The sequence below is a fragment of the Carassius gibelio genome, chromosome A13, assembly GCF_023724105.1.
Source record: "Carassius gibelio isolate Cgi1373 ecotype wild population from Czech Republic chromosome A13, carGib1.2-hapl.c, whole genome shotgun sequence".
NCBI lineage: Eukaryota > Metazoa > Chordata > Actinopteri > Cypriniformes > Cyprinidae > Carassius > Carassius gibelio.
The window spans coordinates 27,509,121-27,533,270 of NC_068383.1; the positions used below are offsets into that span (position 1 = coordinate 27,509,121).

At 39.6% G+C, this 24,150-nt stretch overlaps 1 protein-coding gene across 1 annotated transcript; it reads right to left on the bottom strand.

Annotated features, from left to right (window-relative positions):
- Nucleotides 1–192: 192 nt before the first annotated feature.
- Nucleotides 193–14,929, bottom strand: LOC128026728 (F-box only protein 9-like). The gene is made up of 13 exons (XM_052613996.1): nucleotides 14,770–14,929; nucleotides 14,112–14,186; nucleotides 13,334–13,456; nucleotides 13,107–13,164; nucleotides 12,924–13,020; nucleotides 10,877–11,007; nucleotides 10,682–10,796; nucleotides 10,424–10,542; nucleotides 10,254–10,344; nucleotides 9,702–9,797; nucleotides 2,002–2,095; nucleotides 1,742–1,899; nucleotides 193–872 (listed from the first exon to the last, which is right to left on the bottom strand). Exons 1-13 carry the CDS (start codon nucleotides 14,770–14,772, stop codon nucleotides 764–766), a joined length of 1,269 nt encoding a protein of 422 aa, XP_052469956.1. The 5' UTR covers nucleotides 14,773–14,929; the 3' UTR covers nucleotides 193–763.
- Nucleotides 14,930–24,150: the final 9,221 nt, after the last annotated feature.

Sequence of the window (24,150 nt, forward strand, 5' to 3'; positions counted from 1 at the left end):
AGGTGTCAGTGTTTGTTCATTTGACTTTTTGATTTCAGGTATATTGAGTTTTTGTGTATTGAAAGGTTTCTCTTACTGGTTTTAAATTAATTCTACTTAATTAGAATAAATAAATTGCAGTAGAACTGATGAGTTCCCACAGATTTAGATCAATGAATTTCAAGTACTTTTATAGTAATTTGTGATTCTGGATTATGATGATTTATTTTTTTATTTGTCATTGTGAACGAAGACAATGATTAAAGACATTTTAAAGAAATTTAAAGTACAGGGTCCACCAAAGAAAACAAGCTGAACTTAAATTGAAAATGATGTTATAACAAATCTGTCTATAACACCCTTCCCTTCTATTTCTGAGTACAGCAAAACATTCAACAAGACTAAATATTGAGCGGTTGAAAAGGTGACAACAGCCAAACAGGAAAAAAATCTGTTTATATTGCAAAGACCGCTTTTGATTTATTTTCGATTTTTCTTTTTCTGATTTCAATTCGACTTAAGCAAAACAATTTACACACACAAAACAAAAAGAGAAAATCACAATATAGCTAATTTATGTGGGTGTCCCAGTTGTCAGCAGACCCATTCTGTCACTAAAACAAAACATAATGCTTTGAGCTGCATTAAAGAATAGGAATCTAAAAACGTCACACCATTCGTTTACATTCATAAGAGAGAGCTCAGGGCTGGAAGCAGTAGGGTGAGCAGGGGTAAACCATTAGGGGTCAAGGGTCGAGTTACTGGATGCATCGCTTGGGTCGTCCTACAGTGGACGCTCTGAAAAGGCTGTGTAGCTCTTCACTCGTGCAAAAAACAGAGGCGTGTACATTTTGTCTACATCAAATGCAGTGACAATGGTCTCTCCAGTCGATCTAAGGAAGATAAAGAAAGAAAATGTTTAGAAATGAACAAAATCACCCAGCATGCTGGAGTCACTGCCTACTGACTGCTCTGGATCAAATTGTCAGACACAATTGGTATGGAGCTCAAGTCTAGACGTGACTGTTCCCGACAACCCTGATAAAATATGCCTACATGATGCCTGCACAAAATATGAACAGCCAACATAAGTTTATTATGTATTATAACAAATACCTGCAGAGGCGCAAACGGCCTGAAGATGCTTCACTTTAACTCAGAGCTAGGGTGTTGGCATAGGTTTATGAATGATTTACATTACAAATCCAGTGAGATAACATGCAGTTTTCCTTTATAAATGTAGAGCAGCACACTATATGCAGAGGAAGAGTTTATAGAGTAGGGCTCTATATTTATATCAGATGCGCTGCATCGTTAATTTTGCGTAAAAATATAGTTTTACTGAGAAAAAACAAGACACGTCATATATAATGGCCTTTAAATATTCAAGTTCTTTTCAAGTACCTTCTCAAAAATATGTCTGTTTTCTAGGACTTAAAAAAAAAAAAAAGAAGTCAATCAAGTACCTCAAGCATTTTAAGCACTTTGTTCGAACCCTGACTTGTTTATATTTTTATATTGACCACTTCTATAATGATTTTTTTGGTGCTTCTGTGTTATGTTGGAGCTTGACATTCTCTGTCCCCATTTGCTTTCGTCATGAGATGAACATATTTCAAAACAGAAAAATTCAAGTCATACAGATCAGCATCGTATTCAAGGTAATGAACTAAAGCGTCCTCATTTATTGTATGAACAGACAGCAGGTGGAATCTCATTCTGACTCATCAGATGTGTTGGTGAATGCAGATTAGGGAGAGACCTGTAGGTGATGTGGCAGGAATGGTGGATCCACACCAGCTTGTTGAAGCGTTGACGCACCCCAGAGGACAGCTGCAGTCCTACATGGAAGCTGCGCTCAGTTTCGGGGGCTGTGTTCCGCCTGTAGAACCGACTCCTCTGGTACTCTGCCACCCTTTGCTGGAAGATGACAAAAAATTGGTTCAATGCTAGTAAAAATGTAAAAAAATAGAACAGTGTTGTTAAAAAAAATGGTCTGTAAACATGAACATGCAAACCAACCTCTTCTTTTCTCTTGGAGACAACAAAATAAACTTTGGTTTGATTGTCCGTATCCTGAGACAGCCGATAATGGCCAAACATGATGGAATCCATCCTGTGAAAATTTGTTAAAATGGGACATTGGATGCAAAATTCAGTTTTACATGGTGTCTGCATTTAAATGTGTCTTAGCAGTGTATGGACACATGCCCCCCTACAATGATAAAAATCCATTCACTCCTTTTTTTAAACCCCAAAAAACCTAAGCAGCAGTGATGTAAACAATTAACCGCGAGCCGGTTGAAAATCGATTCAAATATGTGAAGATGCAAATCAGTTTAGATGCTTAACAAATCGCGATTCAATTAGGGGTATGAGGTTATCTGAGGGGAACTTATTGTCTTTAGAAAAGTTTAGATGGTATTTTTTCTTTTCATCTTGCCTCTGTATAATGCATATTAAAGTTCATAAGTGCAGCGCTGCTTTGTTTACAACGGAAATCAAGGAAACGCTTTAAGCTCCAGCTGCTGGCAGAGAGTGGATCTGCGTCTCGTTCAGCTCGTCTGTTGTTTCTGTTTCATGCAGATATTTTTTATGTATAGTTTCACAAAACTGAAGTCAAATAATTATGTTTAATTATATTTAATTATTCAATCTAATTTAGATTAAAAACTGCTCATGTGCATGTATGCAGCATCTTTGTTTGGACCATGATTAAGATGCAGTGGTTGCCTGCCTCTCATTTTAAAGGAACACTCCACCGTTTTTTGAAATAGGGCTTATTCACATTATTTCCTACATTTAGATAGGTGGGCAAATGCATTTTTGTGTCAGTGCATGCATTGTTTTAGTTTGACTGGGTCGGCGTTAGCTTAGCTTAGCACAATGAATGGAATCCTTTGTTGCCAGCTAGCATGGCCTGAGTAAAAGTGATCAAAAAATTAAAAACAACCCACCTAATTACTTCTTGTGGCCTGCGTATTCACAACGAGTACAAATAGCGATCCAGATTAACACTAGGCGATTTCCTAGGCAGATATTGACTTGGGACTATATTATGGGGAAGCACAGGCGAAGCACTGCTGCTTAGGCGAAGCACTGCTACTTCGGCGCAGAGATATCACGCAACACATGAAAACATCAACTCTATGTGAATACAGGTATAATATGGGTCGATCTATACATGCGTCATGATTAAAATAATCACTTACTCTGTGGACAGCTGTCCATTTGGTCCATTCGGCGTGGGGCGTTTTTTCCAGTTCACTTTGTCACACCGGAAAAAAAAAATCGAGTACTGCAGAATGGATCAGCGCCGTGAAATCCTCTGTAGATGTGACACAACTTCGGGCACGCTCATCTTGATCTGACGTGTTGAGCCTGGTCATCAATGGCAAAAACATGTCCCACTCTCTACAGCACAGACACTCTATTTCCGTCGGCATAGATTGGCATATTCCCCCACATTCACACCACCAGTTCATGTTGGCTCTCATCCTCACGTCCTCAGGCTGTTGAGCGATCTCAACCTCCTCCTCCTGTCGTTCTATTTCCAAAGCACGCAGCTCGTCTTCTGTAAACTCTGGTTCAAACAGGTATGGTTCTGGTTCTTGACTGTCTGAGAAGTCACCCTCTTCGTCTCTCTCAAAATCAGCCATGTTCATCGCCATTCGTGTACTGTAAGGAAAATAGCCAGGCAACTACTATTCACGCCGGTATGTTGACAGAAGTCGTGGGATTTCATGTGTTGCGTGATATCTCTGCGCCGAAGTAGCAGTGCTTCGCCTAAGCAGCAGTGCTTCGCCTGTGCTTCCCCATAATATAGTCCCAAGTCAATATCTGCCTAGGAAATCGCCTAGTGTTAATCTGGATCGCTATTTGTACTCGCTGTGAATACGCAGGCCACAAGAAGTAATTAGGTGGGTTTTTTTTATTTTTTTGATCACTTTTACTCAGGCCATGCTAGCTGGCAACAAAGGATTCCATTCATTGTGCTAAGCTAAGCTAACGCCGACCCAGTCAAACTAAAACAATGCATGCACTGACACAAAAATGCATTTGCCCACCTATCTAAATGTAGGAAATAATGTGAATAAGCCCTATTTCAAAAAACGGTGGAGTGTTCCTTTAAATGAAAATAGCAAAGACAAAGCCTTATTTTGTTTATATGAAAATATTAATTTTATTTGTTTTACCTATTTGATTTTGGGCTTGTTTTTAAAATTTCAATTTACCTTTTTTATTTACTTTCACGTTATATTTACATTTTGTGTAAATATCCAAAGCGACTTACAAATGAGGACAGCATGTAAGGAGGATTTAGGCTGAGTGCTGATTCCATAAGCAGGTCTTTATTATAGGATCTGAGCATAAAATCCAAACAATATTCACAACTCGTGGTCAGGTCACAGGCTTGGGTCAAAACACAGGCAAAACAATCCACTGGCAGACAAATCCAAAACAGTAATCCAAAAACGTGAGTCAAAAGAGCAAAAGCAAAGATCATAACAAGTATCAACAATGGAACAATGAAAGAACGCTTAGTAAGGCAGTGAACTGGCAATACTTCGCAAAATGGCAGTGCAAACAAATGACTTATATACAGGGTGACAGGAAATGACAAGACAGGAAATGATGTGGCAGGAACAGGAAATGGCAGTTCAATATTCAGGTGAAGGCTCCCTCTGGTGGACTGGAGCCTGATCAAACGTTACAGATTCCCTTCCCCTAGGAACACCTCTAGCTGTTCTTCTAGGACGACCCATTGGTCTGGGTGCCGGACGATCTGGGTGAGTTTGGTGAAAGTCTCTGATAAGTGATGAATCCAAGATGTCCTTAGTTGATACCCACGATCTCACCTCCGGGCCGTATCCCTCCCAGTCAATGAGATATTGCATCTGACCCCTCCTCCTGCGAGAATCTAGGATCTCCCGGACTAGGTAGGCAGGAGCTCCCTCGAACTCAAGCAGTGGAGGCGGTTCTTCGTCAGTGGTTTCGGGGATCAATGTTTAAATGTTTGCAAAAAGCTCTCCAAACACGGGATGTGAACTGTTGCCCACGATCAGTCACAATATCATCTGGTAGTCCGTAAATCCTAAATACATGATTGAACAAAACTTGGGCAGTTTCCATGGCAGTGGGTATTTCTTTCAATGGAATGAGACGACAAGACTTAGAGAAGCGGTCAATGGAGACCATAATGGTGGTGAATCCTTGAGAGTTAGGCAGATCAGTGACAAAGTCAATAGACAGGTGTGACCAGGGCCGTTGGGGAATTGGTAGCGGTTCTAGAAGTCCTGCAGGCAATTGTCGAGGTGTTCGTGACTGAGCACAGATCTGACAAGCACGTACATAGTTACAAACATCTGCAGATAATGTGTGCCACCAAAAAGAATTTCTGACCAAAGCCGTGGTGCGATTAATTCCAGGGTGTCCAGAAGCAGGGGATGTGTGAACCCATTGAATGGTTCTGTTACGCAGACTGGTTGGAACATAGATTTTCCCAGCTGGGCACTCTGGAGGGGATGGCTCTTCGTGTTGGGCATGTTGAATCTCTTCCATAATGTCCCACTGGATGGGTGCGATGATGATGGATGGTGGTAAGATGGTTTCTGGTCTCATCTGTGAATTGGAAGAGTCATAGATACGTGACAATGCATCTGCCTCACTCTTTTTGCTCCCTGGATGGTATGTGACTGCGAAATTGAATCGGGTGAAAAAGATTGCCCATCTTGCCTGACGAGGATTCAAACGCTTGGCATTCTTGATATACTCTAGGTTTTTGTGGTCTGTAATGACCTGAAAGGGATGAAGGGCGCCTTCTAGCCAGTGTCTCCATTCTTCAAGAGCGGCCTTGATGGATAATAATTCCTTGTTACCAATATCGTAATTTCTTTCGGCTGGAGTTAACTTTCTTGAGAAGAATGCACAAGGGTGTAACTTGCCGGGTGTTCCATGACGCTGAGAGAGGACAGCACCGATTCCACAGTCGGAGGCATCAACCTCGACGATGAAGGGAAGTTCAGCTGCCTCTGTCCATACTAACTTCTTGGGTTTTCCTTTAAGTAGTGAGGAGACAGTTTCAACTATGGTACTGAAATCACGGATGAATCTACGGTAGAAGTTTGCAAATCCTAGAAATCATTGTAACTCCTTAACAGTGCTGGGTGTGGGCCAGTCCGTGACAGCTTTTACTTTGATGTCATCCATCTCAACTCCTGAATGGCTAATATTGTATCCTAGGAACTTAATTGATGTAACATGAAACTCACACTTTTCCGCCTTGACAAAAAGACCATTCTGGAGTAGGCGTGACAACACAGTTCTTACATGAGAGATATGATCCTCCATGGAGCAAGAGTAGATCAAGATATCATCTATGTAGACAATCACATACTGATTCAAGAGATCCTTGAAAACTTCATTAACGAAGGACTGGAAGATTGAAGGTGCACTGGCCAACCCAAATGGCATAACCAAATACTCGTAGTGCCCCCCCGCTGGTGAGAAAAGCCGTCTTCCATTCATCACCCTCACGGATTCTGATGAGATTGTAGGCAGATCTGAGATCCAATTTTGTAAAATAGCTGGCCTCACGTAATTGCTCCAGAGAAGAAGGGATAAGAGGCAAAGGATGGCGATTCTTAACAGTGATAGCGTTGAGTGCTCGATAGACAATACAAGGTCTTAAACCACCATCTTTCTTGTCAACAAAAAAGAACCCAGATGCTGCGGGAGAGGTGGATGGCCTAATAAACCCATAAGATAAGGCCTCTTCAATGTATTCTTCCATTGCCTTGGTTTCAGGAATAGACAGCGGATAAACACGACTCTTAGGTGGAGAGGTGTTAGGAAGGAGGTCAATGGCACAGTCCCAGGGGCGATGAGGTGGCAACTTGGTGGCCTTGTCTTTGCTAAACACCTCGGCTAAGTCAGCATACTCAGTAGGGACATTAGTGGGTGGTGAAGTTGGATTCTTGGCTAGATGAGTCGTGCAGACTGGAAGCTTGGTGGGCAGCTCTAGACAGTGAGAGTGACAATGAGGTGACCAACTGACCAACTCCTTCTCCCTCCAGGAAAACTGTGGTTCGTGCGTAGACAACCAAGGATATCCTAGGATAACTGGGTTTCGTTGTGATGATATAACATATAGAGTGATTTCTTCCATGTGAAACAGGCCAACTCTAAGTTTTATGGGAAGTGTTTGATGAGTGATATGACCTTTACCGACAGGACCATCATCAACGGCAGTAACAGCAATAGGTGGCTCACATTTGATTGTAGGAATGTTCAACTGCTTAACTAAATCTTGATGGATCACATTTGCAGCAGCTCCAGAATCTATTAACGCTGAAAAATTATGGTTTTCATTAGCAACTGACAAAATGATGGGAAGTGACAAGCATAAACTGATTTGTAAAGTATTGAACATGTGACTCACTCGATAACTTGAATAGGGTTTTGCAGCAGGTTTAACAGGACAGTTGGAACAGCGATGTCCTGATTCACCACAGTAGAAACAGAGTTGATTGAGTAATCTTCTTCTCTGTTCATCAGGTGGTGAGTGAGTTCGTCCAATTTGCATGTGAAGTCGAGGGAGTCATCTTTACATAGTAATTGTAATTTAGCAGACAGACTTGAACGAAAGATGTGCTTCAAAGCAACATCATTAAACCCACTTTGTGCTGCGAGAGTGCGAAACTGGATAGCATAGTCAGAAGCTGGCCTGTTGTCTTGGCGTAACTGAGTTAGTTGAGTTGCTGCATCCATGCCCCCAGCAGGATATTGGAATACATCACGAATCTATTGAGTGAAATAACTATAAGACTGCTGGATGTGTGTATCATGATCCCAAACAGCAGTAGCCCACTCTAATGCTTTCCCGGTAAGCAGGGTCATGATAAATGAACACTTTGTATGGTCTTGGTGATAAGTTTCAGGTTGGTTAGAGAAAACCAGTACAGTTGTCAGGAGAGCCATCAAACTTATCAGGTAACGGGAATCTTACCGGGTCAGGTCGTGGGGCAGGGAGAGACCGAATGTACTGTGTCAAATGCTCATTGGTGGCTTGTAGCGTCAACAACTGGAGTTGAAAACCATTCAGCAGATCCTTTTGATACTCGATGGTAGAAAGGAGTTGAGAGACTTACGCTGGATCCGCACCGGGCGAAGTATTCTGTAAGGAGGATTTAGGCTGAGTGGATTCCATAAGCGGGTCTTTATTATAGGATCTGAGCATAAAATCCAAACAATATTCACAACTCGTGGTCAGGTCACAGGCTTGGGTCAAAACATAGGCAAAACAATCCACTGGCAGACAAATCCAAAACAGTAATCCAAAAACGTGAGTCAAAAGAGCAAAAGAAAAGATCATAACAAGTATCAACAATGGAACAATGAAAGAACGCTTAGTAAGGCAGTGAACTGGCAATACTTCGCAAAATGGCAGTGCAAACAAATGACTTATATACAGGGTGACAGGAAATGACAAGACAGGAAATGATGTGGCAGGAACAGGAAATGGCAGAGTTCAATATTCAGGTGAAGGCTCCCTCTGGTGGACTGGAGCCTGATCAAACGTTACACAGCAGAAGTAATCAAAACCAACAAATATCAATGATAGGGACTTTCGCACTGTGGGAACCTTTTCATAGTACCAGAACTAATTGTGTAACTAACTTTTGGGTGTTTTCACACTGCCAGAACTGGGTGCGATTTTAGTAATAGACTGCCTCTAACCAGCACAACTGGTACAATCTGTGACGTAAGTAGACATTTATTGGCCAAACGTATTTGAAAACGCTCTCACCCGCCATGAGTTAAAACGGTGTGTAAACATAACTGTAAACATTGTGTCAACCTATTTCGCAAGTATGATGAACAGCAATATATGGGCAGGCACTTGTAGCACTACAAGCTGTCGTTGGAGATTCCTTCTTTCCATTCTTTCAATCGTTTTACGTACACATCGACATTGCATGCCATTATTGTGAAACCTGTGAGACACAACAAAAACACAGCTCCAATCACAGCATCCTCCATTCTCCTGTTGTTAACGTTGTTATTTTTGTTAACTTTGTTGAATGCCGTGCACAAGTGACATGGCTGTCAACCAGCTTTCGTCACTCCCTAGTACACAATGTTGGTGTGAATACAACCCTTTAAATGGTGCTGGGAAATAGTTCGCACAAAATCGTCCCAGTACTTCAGTACTGTATATTTAGTTCTGGAACGAAAGCAGTGCGAAAGGCCCTAATTTGGAAGTGCTATACTAGTATATTATTATAGTGTTATATTTCAATTTCACAAAGTAATGTGCAGCATTTTGTCCAAGCAATCGTTTATAATTTGTCTTAAATCTCATTTTGTTAAAAAAATAAATAAATAAAAGTGAACCGAATCAAATTGAATCATGAGTTGAGTGAATCGTTACATCCCATCTAATCAATCTCAATTACCAAGCCATTTTGTTTTTCTGAGCACTATGATGCCTAGAACCACTGACGGACTGTCCTGTATTAGCAAATTTCCTCCATCAGCCAATTTATTAAGAACATTTCATTAAACATTTCATTAAGACCCATAAATATTCATACCAACTTGTATTAAATGGGCATAAGATGTCACCTTTAATGATTTAAAAATGACACGGCCTAGAAATGTGCTGTCAGCCAAGTTAAAATTCAGAGCAGAGGCTTGTTACTTAGACCCATGATACATACCTGGAGTTCTTGCTGCGCAGCCTTGGGACAGTGACCAAAGGGTCCTCAGGTGTGGTCAACATCATCACCTGACCATCAGGGAAGAAGCGCAGGTACCTGAAAACACATTACCACAGAAAAATATCACACAAACTGCATTTTTGTGTCAAAATAAAAGCTGGATGGTTAAACTACAACTAAAGAAACCCGTACAAATATTGTAATGCAAATTTGATATACTTACTATGATTAAAGTGTTCATTTTGTTTATTTTACAGTGCAGTTTTATTACAATATTAATATTACTGTATTATTATATTATATCTATTAAATTTGGTCAATGAAAATTATTTAAAGCTCTTAATTTTGCAACAGATTTTTGTTATTTTCAACCAATATCAATATTTTCATTCACGGGTGAATGACCCCAGACATCCCTAGATGGACACAGGTCTGTTGTCTTACAAAATCCCGTGGGAAACACTGGGAATGCATACAGGTTTGGAAACAAATTGTAAATGCTGACAGAATTTAGATTTTTGAATGGAGTTTCCTTTAAAGCCTCAAGCTCACCTGTAGTACTCCACCTGCTGCCAAGCCCTGTAGAAGCCATCAAGAGACTCTTCCCCCTGACGGATGTATGATGTTTTACTGATGTAAACACCTGCACAAACCATGGACATTTATTAAATTGTGTACAAGCCACACATATTTAAGAAGACAGAAAAAACGCACACATTTACCATCAAAGCGTACACGTGGCCTTTCCAAAAACATCTCTCTCCAGGATGAAAATGGCAGCATTTTGGTGCAGCTCCGCCCCCACACCCTCAAACAGGCAGTGCGCCAAATCTCAGGGTCCCTGAAATTAGACACCCACAAAAACATGACAAACTGAGGTTTTTATGCTTCAAATCTGAGTGGTGCTTTTGAGCACAAGCCACTATGATACAAGTGGGGAAGCTGGTTTATGCTGATGTTTGATGAGTGTGTGAGCCCACCTGGCACAGATATAGAAACCCCTGCAAACCAGGGAAAGCTGCTCTAAGGCTCGAAGGTCCAGGTCACATGACACCACCCAACGGAAGATATACATGAGCACCTCGAAAGGCAAAGCTGTGGACATGAAGAAAAGGGCCTTCAATGCGACGGGTAAACCCTAGAAAACCACAGACTAGCTCCAGAGTGAGAATTACCCGAGATGTGCAGCTGAGTTGAGTCTGTCTCAGGCTCACACAGCTTCATGGTGCCGTCGCACAATGTCAGCTGCTGTTGGAAGTACATCAATAGATCGTCTATCTCCTGATCATTCTCATTGTCCTCCAAGCTAAAGAGTTTGACAATCAAAAATTCACATTACCATGCACTCAACCTCCAAACGGCAAACCAAAAGAGAGAAATGGGAACTTGAAAATTATTTTGCATGTAGAAAATAAAGCTTTATAAAAACTTTATTTATTGCAATTGCACACATTTATATCAATTATTACTGTAAGGGGGGAAAAAATATAATCATTATTGTGAAGCGAAATATATATAATTTACATTTTAAAGAACATTTGAATGAATACTAATGAAATAATGTAACAGAATCTTCGATATATAAGAAAAATATAATATAATATAATGAAAAAATTTGGTTGAAAATGGTCATGAAAAAGAAAATCACAAAAGCTTAATTTTCTTTAAGCAAATCTTATAATATATATATATATTATTAAATATAACATATAGTTTATGAAATATTTACCTTCTATTATTCAATTAAACATCTATTGTTATTATTATTCTGTAAACATTTTTTCTTACATTTTAGAAGGCTAGAAAACACAATAATAATAATAAAAAAAAGTGTAATATACAAACCCGATTCCAAAAAAGTTGTACAAATTATGAGTAAAAAAGGAATGGAATAATTTACAAATCTCATAAACTTATATTTTAATTACAATAGAACACAGATAACAAATCATATGTTGAAAGTAAGACATTTGAAATGTCATGCCAAATATTGGCTCATTTTGGATTTCATGAGAGCTACACGTTCCAAAAAGGTAGCAAGGTAAGACAGGTAAGAGGCCAGAAAAGTTAAATGAACATATAACGAACAGATGGAGGACCAATTTGCAACTTATTAGGTCAATTGGCAACATGATTGGGTATAAAAAGAGCCTGTCAAAGTGGCAGTGTCTCTCAGAAGTCAAGATTGGCAGAGGATCACCCATTCCCCCAATGCTGCAACGTGGAGCAATATAAGAAAAGGAGTTTCTCAGAGAAAAATTGCAGAGTTTGAAGTTATTATCATCTACAGTGCATAATATAATGCAAAGATTCAGAGAATCTGGAGCAATCTCTGGATGCCTGTGATCTTATGCCCTTAGACCGCACTGCATCACATAGAGGAATGCTACTGTAATGGAAATCACAGGAATACTTCCAGAAAACATTGTCGGTTTCTTCAAGTTCTTTTTGGAAAACTGGGACGCCATGTCATCCGGACTAAAGAGGAAAAGGACAACACAAGTTGTTATCAGCGCTCAGTTCAGAAGCCTGTATCTCTCATGGTATGAGGTTGCCAGAGTGCATGTGGAATGGGCAGCTTACACATCTGGAAAGGCACCATCAATGCTGAAAGGTATATCCAAGTTCTAGAACAACATATGCTCCCATCCAGACATTGTGTCTTTCAGGGAAGACCTTGCATTTTCCAACATGACAATGCCAGACACATACTGCATCAATTACAACATCATGGCTGCGTAGAAGAAGGATCTGGGTACTGAAATGGCCAGCCAGCAGTCCAGATCTTTCACCCATACAAAACATTTGGTGCTTCATAAAGAGGAAGATGCGACAAAGAAGACCTAAGACAGTTGAGCAACTAGAAGTCTGTATTTGACAAGAATGGGACAACATTCCTATTCCTAAACTTGAGCAACTTGTCTCCTCAGTTCCCATACATTTGTACACTGTTATAAAAAGAAGAGGGGATGCCACACAGTGGTAAACATGGCCTCCTAAATGTTTTGAGATGTGTTTATGCCATGAAATTTAAAATCAACTTATTTCTCCCTTAAAATTATACATTTTCTCAGTTTAAACATTCAATATGTCATCTATGTTGTATTCTGAATATAATATTGAAATTTGAAACTTCCACATCGTTGCATTCTGTTTTTATTCACAATTTGTACAGTGTCCCAACTTTTTTGGAATCGGGTTTGTAAATGACAGAGGACTTACTAACTGCCACTTCGGTCCGGATCAGGAGTTCTGCTGTAGTTGATCTTAAACTCAATGTCCGGTACCAGCTGCATTGCACTCTTATAGTACTTGATGGCTGCAAAATCAAAATGGGGATATTTATACCTACTGGCTCTTCATAATCCATTTTATTAGTCTGAATGGCTAATCAAAAAGAAAAACCTTCATAAACTGCTCCATTCTGTTCTTCCTCGACGGCCTTTAGGAACAGCTCTCGGGCCTTTGAGCACACATACACAATCAGCGATAAGACACAGTCAAGTGAAGAATATGACATGACAGCACAGAGTTATTTTGGTAATTTTGATCTCTTGTACTCTTACAATCTTGATTAGATTCTGTTCATCTAATGTGTGCAATGGCACATCCTATAAATCATGAGCTCACACCTTCTCCTCTCTAGCAATTTCCTGTTTCCTCTTCAGGTCAGCAGTTTTGGAGACACTTTTCTTTCCACCTGAGCTGGGCTGAAGCTCAGACATCCACTTTGCCCGAAAAGCACTGAGTTTCATCTGAAAACATAACAATACAGCTACAGACTTCTAAAAAACTGGATTGAGACTTGATTTTATCCATCATCAATTGATTTCCTCACATAATAGAAGGGGGTCAATAGGTAAGAGGGGGAGGAAATGCTGACATTATTTTCCTTGTTGTGACAATCTGTATCGTTTAAAGCTCTATATTAATAAAGGTGACTTGACTAAAGGTGACATTAGCCATAAAGTAAAAGTCCTTTCTTTGGCAGAGGAAAATCTACTTTAAAATAATATACAAACATTAATTTAAATAATAAATAATCAAAATAATATTTTGTAGACAGTGGTGCAGATTTTTCATTGTTATTTCATGTATTAATCCTTGAAACTAACTGGTTTAAATTATTATACTAAAAACATATATTGAGATTAGCAACAAGAAAAATGTAGGGTGGGACTTGATTTTGGCCAATGATTCGTTCCATAGTGGAATTTAAAGTAAAAAAAATTATAATTAAAAAAAAAATGAATATTTAAGAGATTTGTGATGTCATCTAAAAAGAGAAGTCATTTCAGAAATGGAGTAGTAGATTACAAAATTATTGTACTTCATTAAATATTATAATTCATTTATTTTTTGAATCAAATAAATGAATACTAATATGAAGAGGAGACCAAGTACACTAACTTGCAGATCAGAATCCTCTGTATTCTCACTCTCCCCTTCTTGAACAGTGCCAGCAGTGTTTTGGTTGCTTTCAGCCTAGAAATAACATTTATTCAGTCATTTCAAATTATATACTTTTATATTAAGAAGGTGAAAATACACACAGACAGTTTAAAAAGTAGTGACGCAGATCTCACAAAGCCAAGACTTAAAAAAAAAAAAAAAAAAAAAAAAAAAAAACACGTATAACTCGTACGTGTTAGGTGTGGAAAATAACCATCAGACCAATCAGAGTAGCAGATCAGAGCATGACGTGCATTAATCACCAACAGAAAATCACTCGACTAAACTGTTAAAACACAGATGATCGTCTTTCAAGTTAAATTATAATTTAGTGAATCTGAAGTCCAGTCGTTGCGTGATTTGAAGAACTCCAAACTTTATAAAGAACATGTACATCATAGCTTATTTTCAACATACTGATATTATGCATAATTGTTTTTACATGCTGAACATTTAAATAATTATTTAAGACTGTTATTCATCGTTAAAAACAAAAACAAAACAAAAACACTACAGGTGTGAGTGACAGGACTAGTACAAGTCATGACTGATAACATGCTAATGTTAGCATCTGATTAACAGCCTCGCTAATCTTAGAAATACAGCTTTTACTGACCATGACAGCTTATTTTGCGAACTCTTTTAATGTCGTGTTTAAAGACGAGATTTCAGCGAATGTTTTACAGATCACGATCAGAGAAGCGGACGACACAGCGGGCAAAATGACGAGCTCGCCACAAGGCAGCCATCACGACGAGCAATGAGCACGTGACAGAGGCGTGCGCTGAGACTGCTGCCAGAGACTGTTCCAGGGGTGTTGAAATAGGTAGTCAGGTTTGGTATTTTTCTTGAAAACAAAGATTTTGAATTTGTTAAGAATTTCCTGGTATGTTTTGGTAAACAATTTTAAAGTGCAGATGGTTGAAAACTAAACCCAACTTTATTCAGTGGTGTAATGAGGTAAAACTCATAAATCTTTGAAATTTGTTAAGAAAAAGAAAGCCCTTAAGTCTTTTTTTATTTTTATTTTTATTTAAAAGACCAACTCCCTCCCCCTTTTTTCGATGTTTCTTGTGTAGTTATTTTCCTTTTAAGTTCTTTCTGGTTTATTTTGACGCTTTATTTTGTTGTTGTTGTTGTTCTAGCCATTGATTATGCTCATATATATATATATATATATATATATATATATATATATATATATATATATATATCCCAATATATAATATTGGGAAAATCGTAACGGTTTTAAAATTATTAAAAAGACAAAAACACTCAACGTCATACTTTTTGTTTTCCTTTAAAATTTACATGTCTTTTATTAAAAAGGGGTAGATAAAATGAAATGAAAAGGAAAATAAAGGTTCCAGACGTGACCTCAGCTCCATTTAATAAATCCAGCGGAAACTCATAGTACTTTAAAACTGTAATATGGCGAAATATTATCTTATGAATGTGGATGAGATGTTGTTAAATGTAGTTGGTAATTCTTCCAGATTGGTTACGTTCAGACTCATATGTTTCGCGTGTTTTTTGCCCCTCCCACAACGAAGGCTTGGCTTATTAAGTAAATTACTTCTCCTTCAGCAGAGTATTTCGTCACTTCGCGAACGGGAAGTCTCTGGACACAAGCCCTAGATTTTCACTTTAATTTAGTCGAAACCTTTATATTTCCGTAATATTATCCGCAGTGTTATTAAATACCAGAACAGCTTATAATACTAATAATTGACGCACAGCATGAATGACTTTTGTTAAAGTGAATCATCTTTCCTGCAGGGATGCAGGATGCCTGAAACCATAATTTCTATTCCACGTACCAACATAACATCTGTCAGTCATCTTCAGCGCAATGGAGAAGATTCTGCGAAAGCTTCAGAAGGAGGCATCGGGCAGTTAACATAAAGCCCTTCGGGACTGTGTCGCGTGCTGTAAGATGCACCTGTCCGTCTCCAGTCTGCGAGGAATAAATAAGATGAGGATAAAAACAAATATGAGGAACGCGAGTTCAGCAATTCAAAACACTGTTTTAATGTTTGCGAACAACAACCTCGATCAGACCACGTGTGTGATCGCCTTTCACTGATGTTTATTTAGAAAAACTGCATTCTAATATAACCCCAGCTAGCAGGGAACGTTCTCAGAACTTTGGCTAACATTACGTAAAAGATTTTTAAATGTTTGAAAGAAAACATGTGAAAGTATTTTTTTTAATGTTCTAAGAATGTTTATAATAATAAATAAAAAAATCCTATAACGTTAAGTATAAAACAAATCTAGAACATTCTTTCTGCAACATTTTGAGGATGTTTGTTGAGGTAACATATAATATATAAAATATAACGTAATATATAATATAAAAAATATATAAAATAAAACATATAACATATAAAATGTTCTCAAAAACACATTGGGACAATGTTTCAAGATAACAAATGAAGAACATTTTCTCAGCCACATTAGTAGAACGTTCTAAGAACATAATTGAGGCTTGAGGTCATGAAATGTTTTAATAAAACGTTCTTCGTGACGGTTTAACAAAGATAGAACATTTTATCCGAAACATTTTGAGGATGTTGTTGGGGTAACAAATAATAAAATGTTCTCAAAAACACATTGGGACAATGTTTCAAGACAACAAATGAAGAACATTCTCTCAGCCATATTAATAGAACATTAGACTAACATCATAGAGGCTTGAGCTCATGAAATGTTTTGTTTAAAATATTCTTCTAATGTGACTGTTTAACAAAGATAGAACATTGTTCCTGCAACATTTTGAGGATGTTTCATTGAGGTCTGAGATTGTGTAATGTTTTTATAAAATGTTATTGTAATGTGACTTAATAACATGTTTTGTGGACGTTGTTGAGGTAACAGAGTAATGTTCTCAAAATAATATTACAATGTTTCAAGATAACAAAGTAAGAACATTCTCTCAGACAAATTAGGAGAACATTATAGGAACATCAATGAGACTTAAGATTGTGTTATACTCTTGTAATGTGACGTACAAACCCTATTCCAAAAAAGTTGGGACACTGTACAAATTGTGAATAAAAACAGAATGTAATTTAGAAGTTTCAAATTTCAATATTTTATTCAGAATACAACATAGATGACATATCAAATATTTAAACTGAGAAAATGTCTAATTTTAAGGGAAAAAATAAGTTGATTCTAAATTTCATGGCACAAACACATCTCAAACAAGTTGGGACAAGGCCATGTTTACCACTTTACCACTGGCATCCTCTCTTCTTTTTATAACAATGCAAATGTCTGGGGATTGAGGAGACAAGTTGCTCAAGTTTAGGAATAGGAACATTGTCCCATTCTTGTCTTATACAGGCTTCTAGTTGCTCAACAATGAGGCAATAATGATTGGTAAATAATAACATTGTAAAAAAAAAATAATAATGTAGGCAAATACAAAATAATATAATAATTTGTAAACAGGATCAGCGCAAAGTCATTGTGCAAGTGGGCACTAATTTTATGTATGTTGCTGAAATTGCATCTGCATGGTTTTTTTTTGTAAATGGTTTCAGTGTTATGAAATTTAAGGTCATAAAAAGTGTTAAAGATCTTAATTATCATTTTGAAAGGTCCTAAATTTGGGGATGAAAATTGATTATTTATTTATTAATAATTAAAAGTCAGTGCTATTGCATGTTGTACAGTACAAGCTCAAATTTTCAGAGCAGTTCGCAATTCACGTTGCTTAAAAACTGTCATAAAAACTGCCTTTTGTTAATCCCATTCCAGCTATATTGGTTTGAACAGGAAAGTTCATTGCCACACACACACACACACACACACACACACACACACACACACACACACACGTGATATCCCATGTTTTTATTTTTACAAAAATAGATTGAAACTTAATGCTTAAGACTTCTTTCAGTATTAGTGTTCTGCTGTTTTGTGATGACTTGTGATTATGACTGAAGTCATATTTATTGAGACTTTAGTAGGATAGAGTTAATATATCCTAATATTATTTTTGATACAAAATTAAACTGTCATGATTTCAATGATTTTAATATAGTTTTTATTTGGCAATTAAGTTTCCTTAAGGCTTGCCAGTAAGCTACTGTTTACTTCCAAAACAACATTGCTTCAATCAAAAGAATTGTGTTTCGCATTTTGTTTGGTGCGACAGATAGAATAAAAAAATATTAAAAGTGATAGTAAAAGTGTTCATAAGGTGTGGGGGTTGATTCATTTCTATAAATAAGTTCATTCAGGTTATAAACACTGTTAATGTACTTGGCTGCAGTGTCGTTGAAACGACGATTCAGCTCATGGATCAAATTAATTGCATTTTAAGCCTCATCAGAACAAATCGATACATTTTCATTGAATGTTGGCTGAAAAATATTGAGGTATTCTTTTTGAATCTATATCCTAGACTAGAGAGTGAATCAAGCTTTGATTTATAGTTCAATCTTAAAATGTGAAAAGGAAATCTGTGTTATAGTTTTCTACATACCTTCTCTGTCCTCTGGTAGAATCTGCTAGCTTGTTTCTGGAGTGGTTCGGAGAGTTTCACTGGAGATACATGTGAAGTGAAAGTTGCAGCCCCCTCACACTCCCCTTCAATGGAGGCTGAGTACATGAGGATCCGGGCCATGGCTCAACAGGTACCTGTGCACCTCATGTCATTTACAACTGTACACTGATCAGGACATCTTATACCAACTTAGACTGCTAGAACATATTGATACTGTGAGAAAATAGAGCAATAGTTATGGATAGTTATGGCTATGAAAGCCCCTTTATACTGTGCCAACCACTATTATTCGTAAATATGAGCAAAGGTGGCATCATTTATCTTTTAGATCTTTCATTCAAAACCTAACCTATCATTAAAGTAAAACAATTGAATTTGGGGGGAAACTCACGTTATGAAATAAATGTTTTTCTATATATAAATTCCCATTCATATTTACACATTCTTTTTAATACACCAAAGTGACTCCCTGTTCCACATGGTTCTAAATAGAAGGAGACAAAGGCCAATTTCCCTTAATCATCCATCATAAAGGGCCCTATCTTGCACCCAGCGCAATTGACTTTGTACACCGACGCATGTGTCATTCCTATTTTGCACCCGCGCAAAGCGCGCTTTTGCCTCCACAGAAGCACGTCGCTAAACTAGTGAATGAACTTGCGCTCCCTGGGCGGTTCAGCGCAAAAAAGTAGGCGTGTTCCGGCGCAAACAATCCCTGGTGCTATTTTGCTGTTCCATCAAACAATTGCGCCACTGACCAGAAAAAACCTAGTCTAAAGTCAGTGGCGCGTTGCGCGTTGTTCATTATGCTATTTTAGGGGTGCATGCTTGACCATAATGTATAGCGTGCACAACACTTCACATACACTTTGCTCATGTAATCTACACAGATACAACAGTTATTTTTGCAAATCATAAATTGTTACACTAAAAAAATATTAACACATGACATGACGGAAATCATGACGGTATTTTGGGTGGGTTTCTCCCATCCCCATACAACACAACTTCTCTGTCTTTCACTGCTCTTACAAGAACATCAGTCTCCTCAGCTGTGAACCGCTCCTGGTGTGCGCCTGGTAAATACGCCATAATAATATCAATCCATAATGGAATTTGCGCACCTGCTTTTAAAGGCAATGTTGGATGACGCTCTGATTGGTTTATTTCACGTTACGCCCAAACCACACCTATGAATAATGAAGCTACTTCAGACCAACCCATTTTAGATCTATTTCGACCTCACTCAGACCGTCACCACGTTCTTACCTTGAATGACGCCATTCCGCCAGCTCTCCTTGAGACCTAATGTAAACAATGTCAGGTGACTGACCCCTAGTGGTTGGTTCCCTATAAAACATCCGGATGAACTGAACACTTCCTCTTTGCCTTTCTCGCCTCTCTAGAGACCGGTTTGGAGGAAATCCACGTGTATACGCTGTTATTTGGAAATCTGTACCCATTCAATCCATCACTATAGTGCAGGCGCCTGGTGCCCCTGAGGATTGCGGTATTTTTTTCCTTTTTCTTCTATATTTTCTTCTATATTTTCAGGTGAGTGGTTGGTATTATTTACAGTACAATTTAACGAATTTGATTCATGTTAAAATTTGTTTTGTAGGGATTGTATTCCGACGCTTAAGAAGCGAATGGATGTGGTGAGTAACTTTTTGCTCTATATTCACATCAGTTGAAAGGAGGTTTATTTGTTTACCTGGTGATCTGCTGTTCGCAGCGGAGGGGAATCGGTCACCTGTCTTTATCTGTGCGTTCGCGCATAGATAGGTGTTGCATAAAAAATAAAAATAAAATAAAAATAAAACATTTTGGAATCAAGGAATTTAGTTATCACACTGTCTCCACTGTTCGCAGCGGCTCAGTGAAATTAAGTAGATATATATATATATATATATATATATATATATATATATATATAATTTTGATTGTGTATACACACATTTACATATCATTGGCAAACTCCTGTGCGCAGGAGTATTCCTATGTGTTATCTGAGCTACAACTGTACGCAGCTCTCTAACAATCATGAGTCAACCTCTGTGCCATTATTGTCGTGCTACTATGCATCTTAGGGATGGACATCGCGAGTGTCCATCATGTCTGGGTATGGCCCATTTACTGGAGGACATTGGAAAACCATGCCCGGCCGCAGCTGAGTTCTCCCTACAAAGAGAGGGTGTAGAGAGCTAGCCTTTTTGAACGGCCAGATCATGATAGAGGTGCATCAGGATCAGTGGTTGATGCACGCTCTCTTAAACGGAGAAGGGAACATTCTCCTGTTGAAGTCCATGATGGACCTAGCTGCTCTGATGGAAGAAGGTCAAGGGCTTCAGAACCTCAAGCTGACACCCAGATGCAAATTCTAGCAACTTTACAGGATTTGGCTGGGGAAATGGATAATTTTAGACCCCACGATAGGGGGTTAGGTGGACAACAACATGCAGTTTCATCTGTTGTTTCTGAGGATGATATCCCTTCAAATCAAGGTGGAAGAGGTAACATTCCTGACACAATTTCTCTTCATGCTCATGACTCTCTTTTTGGTAGTAATGATCAGGATGTGAGTGAGGAAGATCAAGGAGATGAGTCCAGGTCTTCTGCTATTGATGGAGACAGTAACCAACCTGACATTTTTAACAGAATTCTTAGTGCTGCAAGAATTCTAGGTTTGGAAACCCAGGCCGAGGCATCAACGACACCAGTGGTGCAAGGTGTGTGGGCTGGGGTCTCCCAGTCTCAACCATCTGTTTCGATTCCTGTTACTGAGGACTATTCACAAATGCTAAGCAAAGCCTGGAATCATCCCAAAGCTGCACCCCAGTTCAATGCTGGTTGCAGACGCTTTGCTAATATACAATATGCTGCAGAAACCGGCATGGGCGGTATGCCAGCGGTGGAGCGTGAAATGGCATCTTTAACATCCTTGGGTCTAGACCGGGTGACTGATGACCCACGCTGCCCCCGGAAAGAGTGTGAGAAGACAGATAACCTAGTGTGTCGAACCTACAACTCAGCCACACTGATACTATCAGGAAGGACCTGACATACATGCCCGTCACACCAGGCCGTGTGTTTCACCCAGACTCTCAGACGACACTTGATAAAGCTGAGCAAGCGCGGAAGAGAAGAGAATCAGTGCAACACACGTTTGGTCCCGCTAAGGCAGCTAGACAGTCATATCGAGGCTTTCAGCCCCCTCATCATCCCCATTTTATTCGGCCAGGACCATGGGAGTTCAACAAAATACCCATTCTCAGAGGTTTGATAGCAGCCAAAGTGCCAGACAAGCACCACGGCATTCACAAATGGCTCGGTCTCGTACATCAGTTAGAGATGCACCACAAAAGAAGCGAAACCCCAGGGGCTCAGGCCCCTATGGGGGAACTGCGTAGCAATCCTGGAAGAGCTGCCGGAATCTGCTCCCAGCTATGCCTGGACAGCTGGGAGAGGTAAATCTCAGATTGTTGGGTACTCGCTATGATAAAAAGCGGATACAGAATCCAGTTCCGGCAACGACCTCCTTCGTTTTCAGGGATTCACTTAACTGTGGTCAAAGACCCAGTCCAGGCAGAAATTTTATCCAAAGAAATAACAACCCTTCTTGGGAAGAAGGCAATTACACAGCTACAACCCTGCGAACAGCACACTGGGTTTTATTTGAACTATTTCCTTGTGCCCAAAAAAGATGGTGGTCTCCGACCCATTTTAGACCTAAGAGGTCTGAATGCATACATAAAAGTGTTGCCATTCAAGATGCTGACCACCGCCCAAATCTTGGAGGTTATAGAGCCAAATTAGTGTTTTACAACACTAGACCTCAAAGATGCATACTTTCATGTGTCCATTCATCCAGATCACAGGAAGTTCCTTCGCTTTGCTTTTCAAGGCCAAGCATATCAATTCAAGGTCCTTCCCTTTGGCCTTTCCCTCTCTCCCCGTGTATTTACCAGGGTGGTGTCAGCCGTTCTTTACCCTCTTCAGGCAGTGGGTATAAAGATCCTCCCATACCTGGACGACTGGCTAATCTGTGCACCAAGCCGTCACAAGGTTCTAAGAGATACAGAGGCTGTTATCAACCATGTACAAGAGCTTGGGTTCCGCGTGAATCTCAAAAAAAGCAATGTCAAACCACGGCAAGAAACCGTATTTGTAGGGTTAGTTTTGAACACCTTAACAATGACAGCATATCTGTCCCCACAGAGGGTAGTAAGGTTATCTGCCCTGGCACTATCTTTCCGCTTAGGCAAGCGAATGGAGTTGGCACAGTTCCAAAGATTACTAGGGATGATATCGGCAGCAATAAAGGTAGTGCCTCTGGGACTGCTCAAAGCATGACCATTGCAATGGTGGATCAACAAATTTCAACTCCACCCAAAATTACACAGGCGAGTGAAGTTGAAAGTCACACAGAAATGTGTTCAGGCTCTGCGTCCATGGATAAGCAGCAGCAGGTTGGGTCAAGGTGTTCCTCTGGGGAATATACCAGCGAGGAGAATGGTGGTGACAACCGATGCTTCTCTGAAAGGTTGGGGGGCTGTCTGGCAAGGAAGATCAGTCAGAGGCTCATGGATGTTCCCATGGACTATGGAACACATCAATGTGCTGGAGCTGAGAGCAAAGTGAACCGCGCAGCCGATCTCCTCTCCCGAACTGGACCTCTCCCGGGGGAATGGCAATTACACCCGGAGGTGGTGCATCTCATTTGGACCCGGTTTGGGAGAGCCCACACCGACCTGTTTGCATCAGCCGAGACAACCCATTGCAAGATGTGGTTCTCTCTGAGTGGCCAAGGAGGGCCTTTGGGACTGGATGCACTGTCTCACGAGTGGCCGGGAGGTTTATTATACGCTTTTCCTCCCCTACCATTGATTCCTCATGTGCTCAAAAGGGTGGATCTGGGATGTTGCAAGATCTTACTGATCGCCCCGAAATGGCCAAAGAGACATTGGTTCCCACTTCTCCTACGTCTGGTACAGGGCCATCCATGGCCACTACCAACCAGAACAGACCTTCTCTCTCAAGTGGAGGGACAGATCTGGCACCCAAACCCAGCCACATTACAACTCTGGGTTTGGCCCCTACTGAGCCCCTCTCTTGTCAGCTAGAGGAGGCAGTAAGGAAAACCATAAACAATGCTAAAGCACCTTCCACTTGGGATAACTACTCGAGTAAGTGGCGTGTGTTCTCTAACTGGTGTCAGGACAAAAACTTAGACCTCATGAATTGTGGTCTCAATTCCATTTAATGCATTCTTCAGTCACTTTTAGACTCAGGAAAAAAAGTCAACACAGTACGAGTTTATGTGGCGGCTATTTCCCATTTCCAGTATTGTGGAAGGTTCATCAGTTGGTAAACACATGTTGGTTACTCAATTTCTCAATGGTGCACGTCGCCTCTATCCAGGCAAAAGGCTGAGATCACCATCCTGGGATGGTCCTACAGTCATTGACTAAAGCC

Excerpts from the sequence above, each read along its gene's own strand:
- LOC128026728 (XM_052613996.1), bottom strand. Across the intron at positions 10,345-10,423 it reads GCCACGTGTACGCTTTGATG|GTGTTTACATCAGTAAAACA; the intron begins GTAAATGTGTGC and ends TGGTTTGTGCAG. Across the intron at positions 9,798-10,253 it reads CAGCAGGTGGAGTACTACAG|GTACCTGCGCTTCTTCCCTG; the intron begins GTGAGCTTGAGG and ends ATGTGTTTTCAG.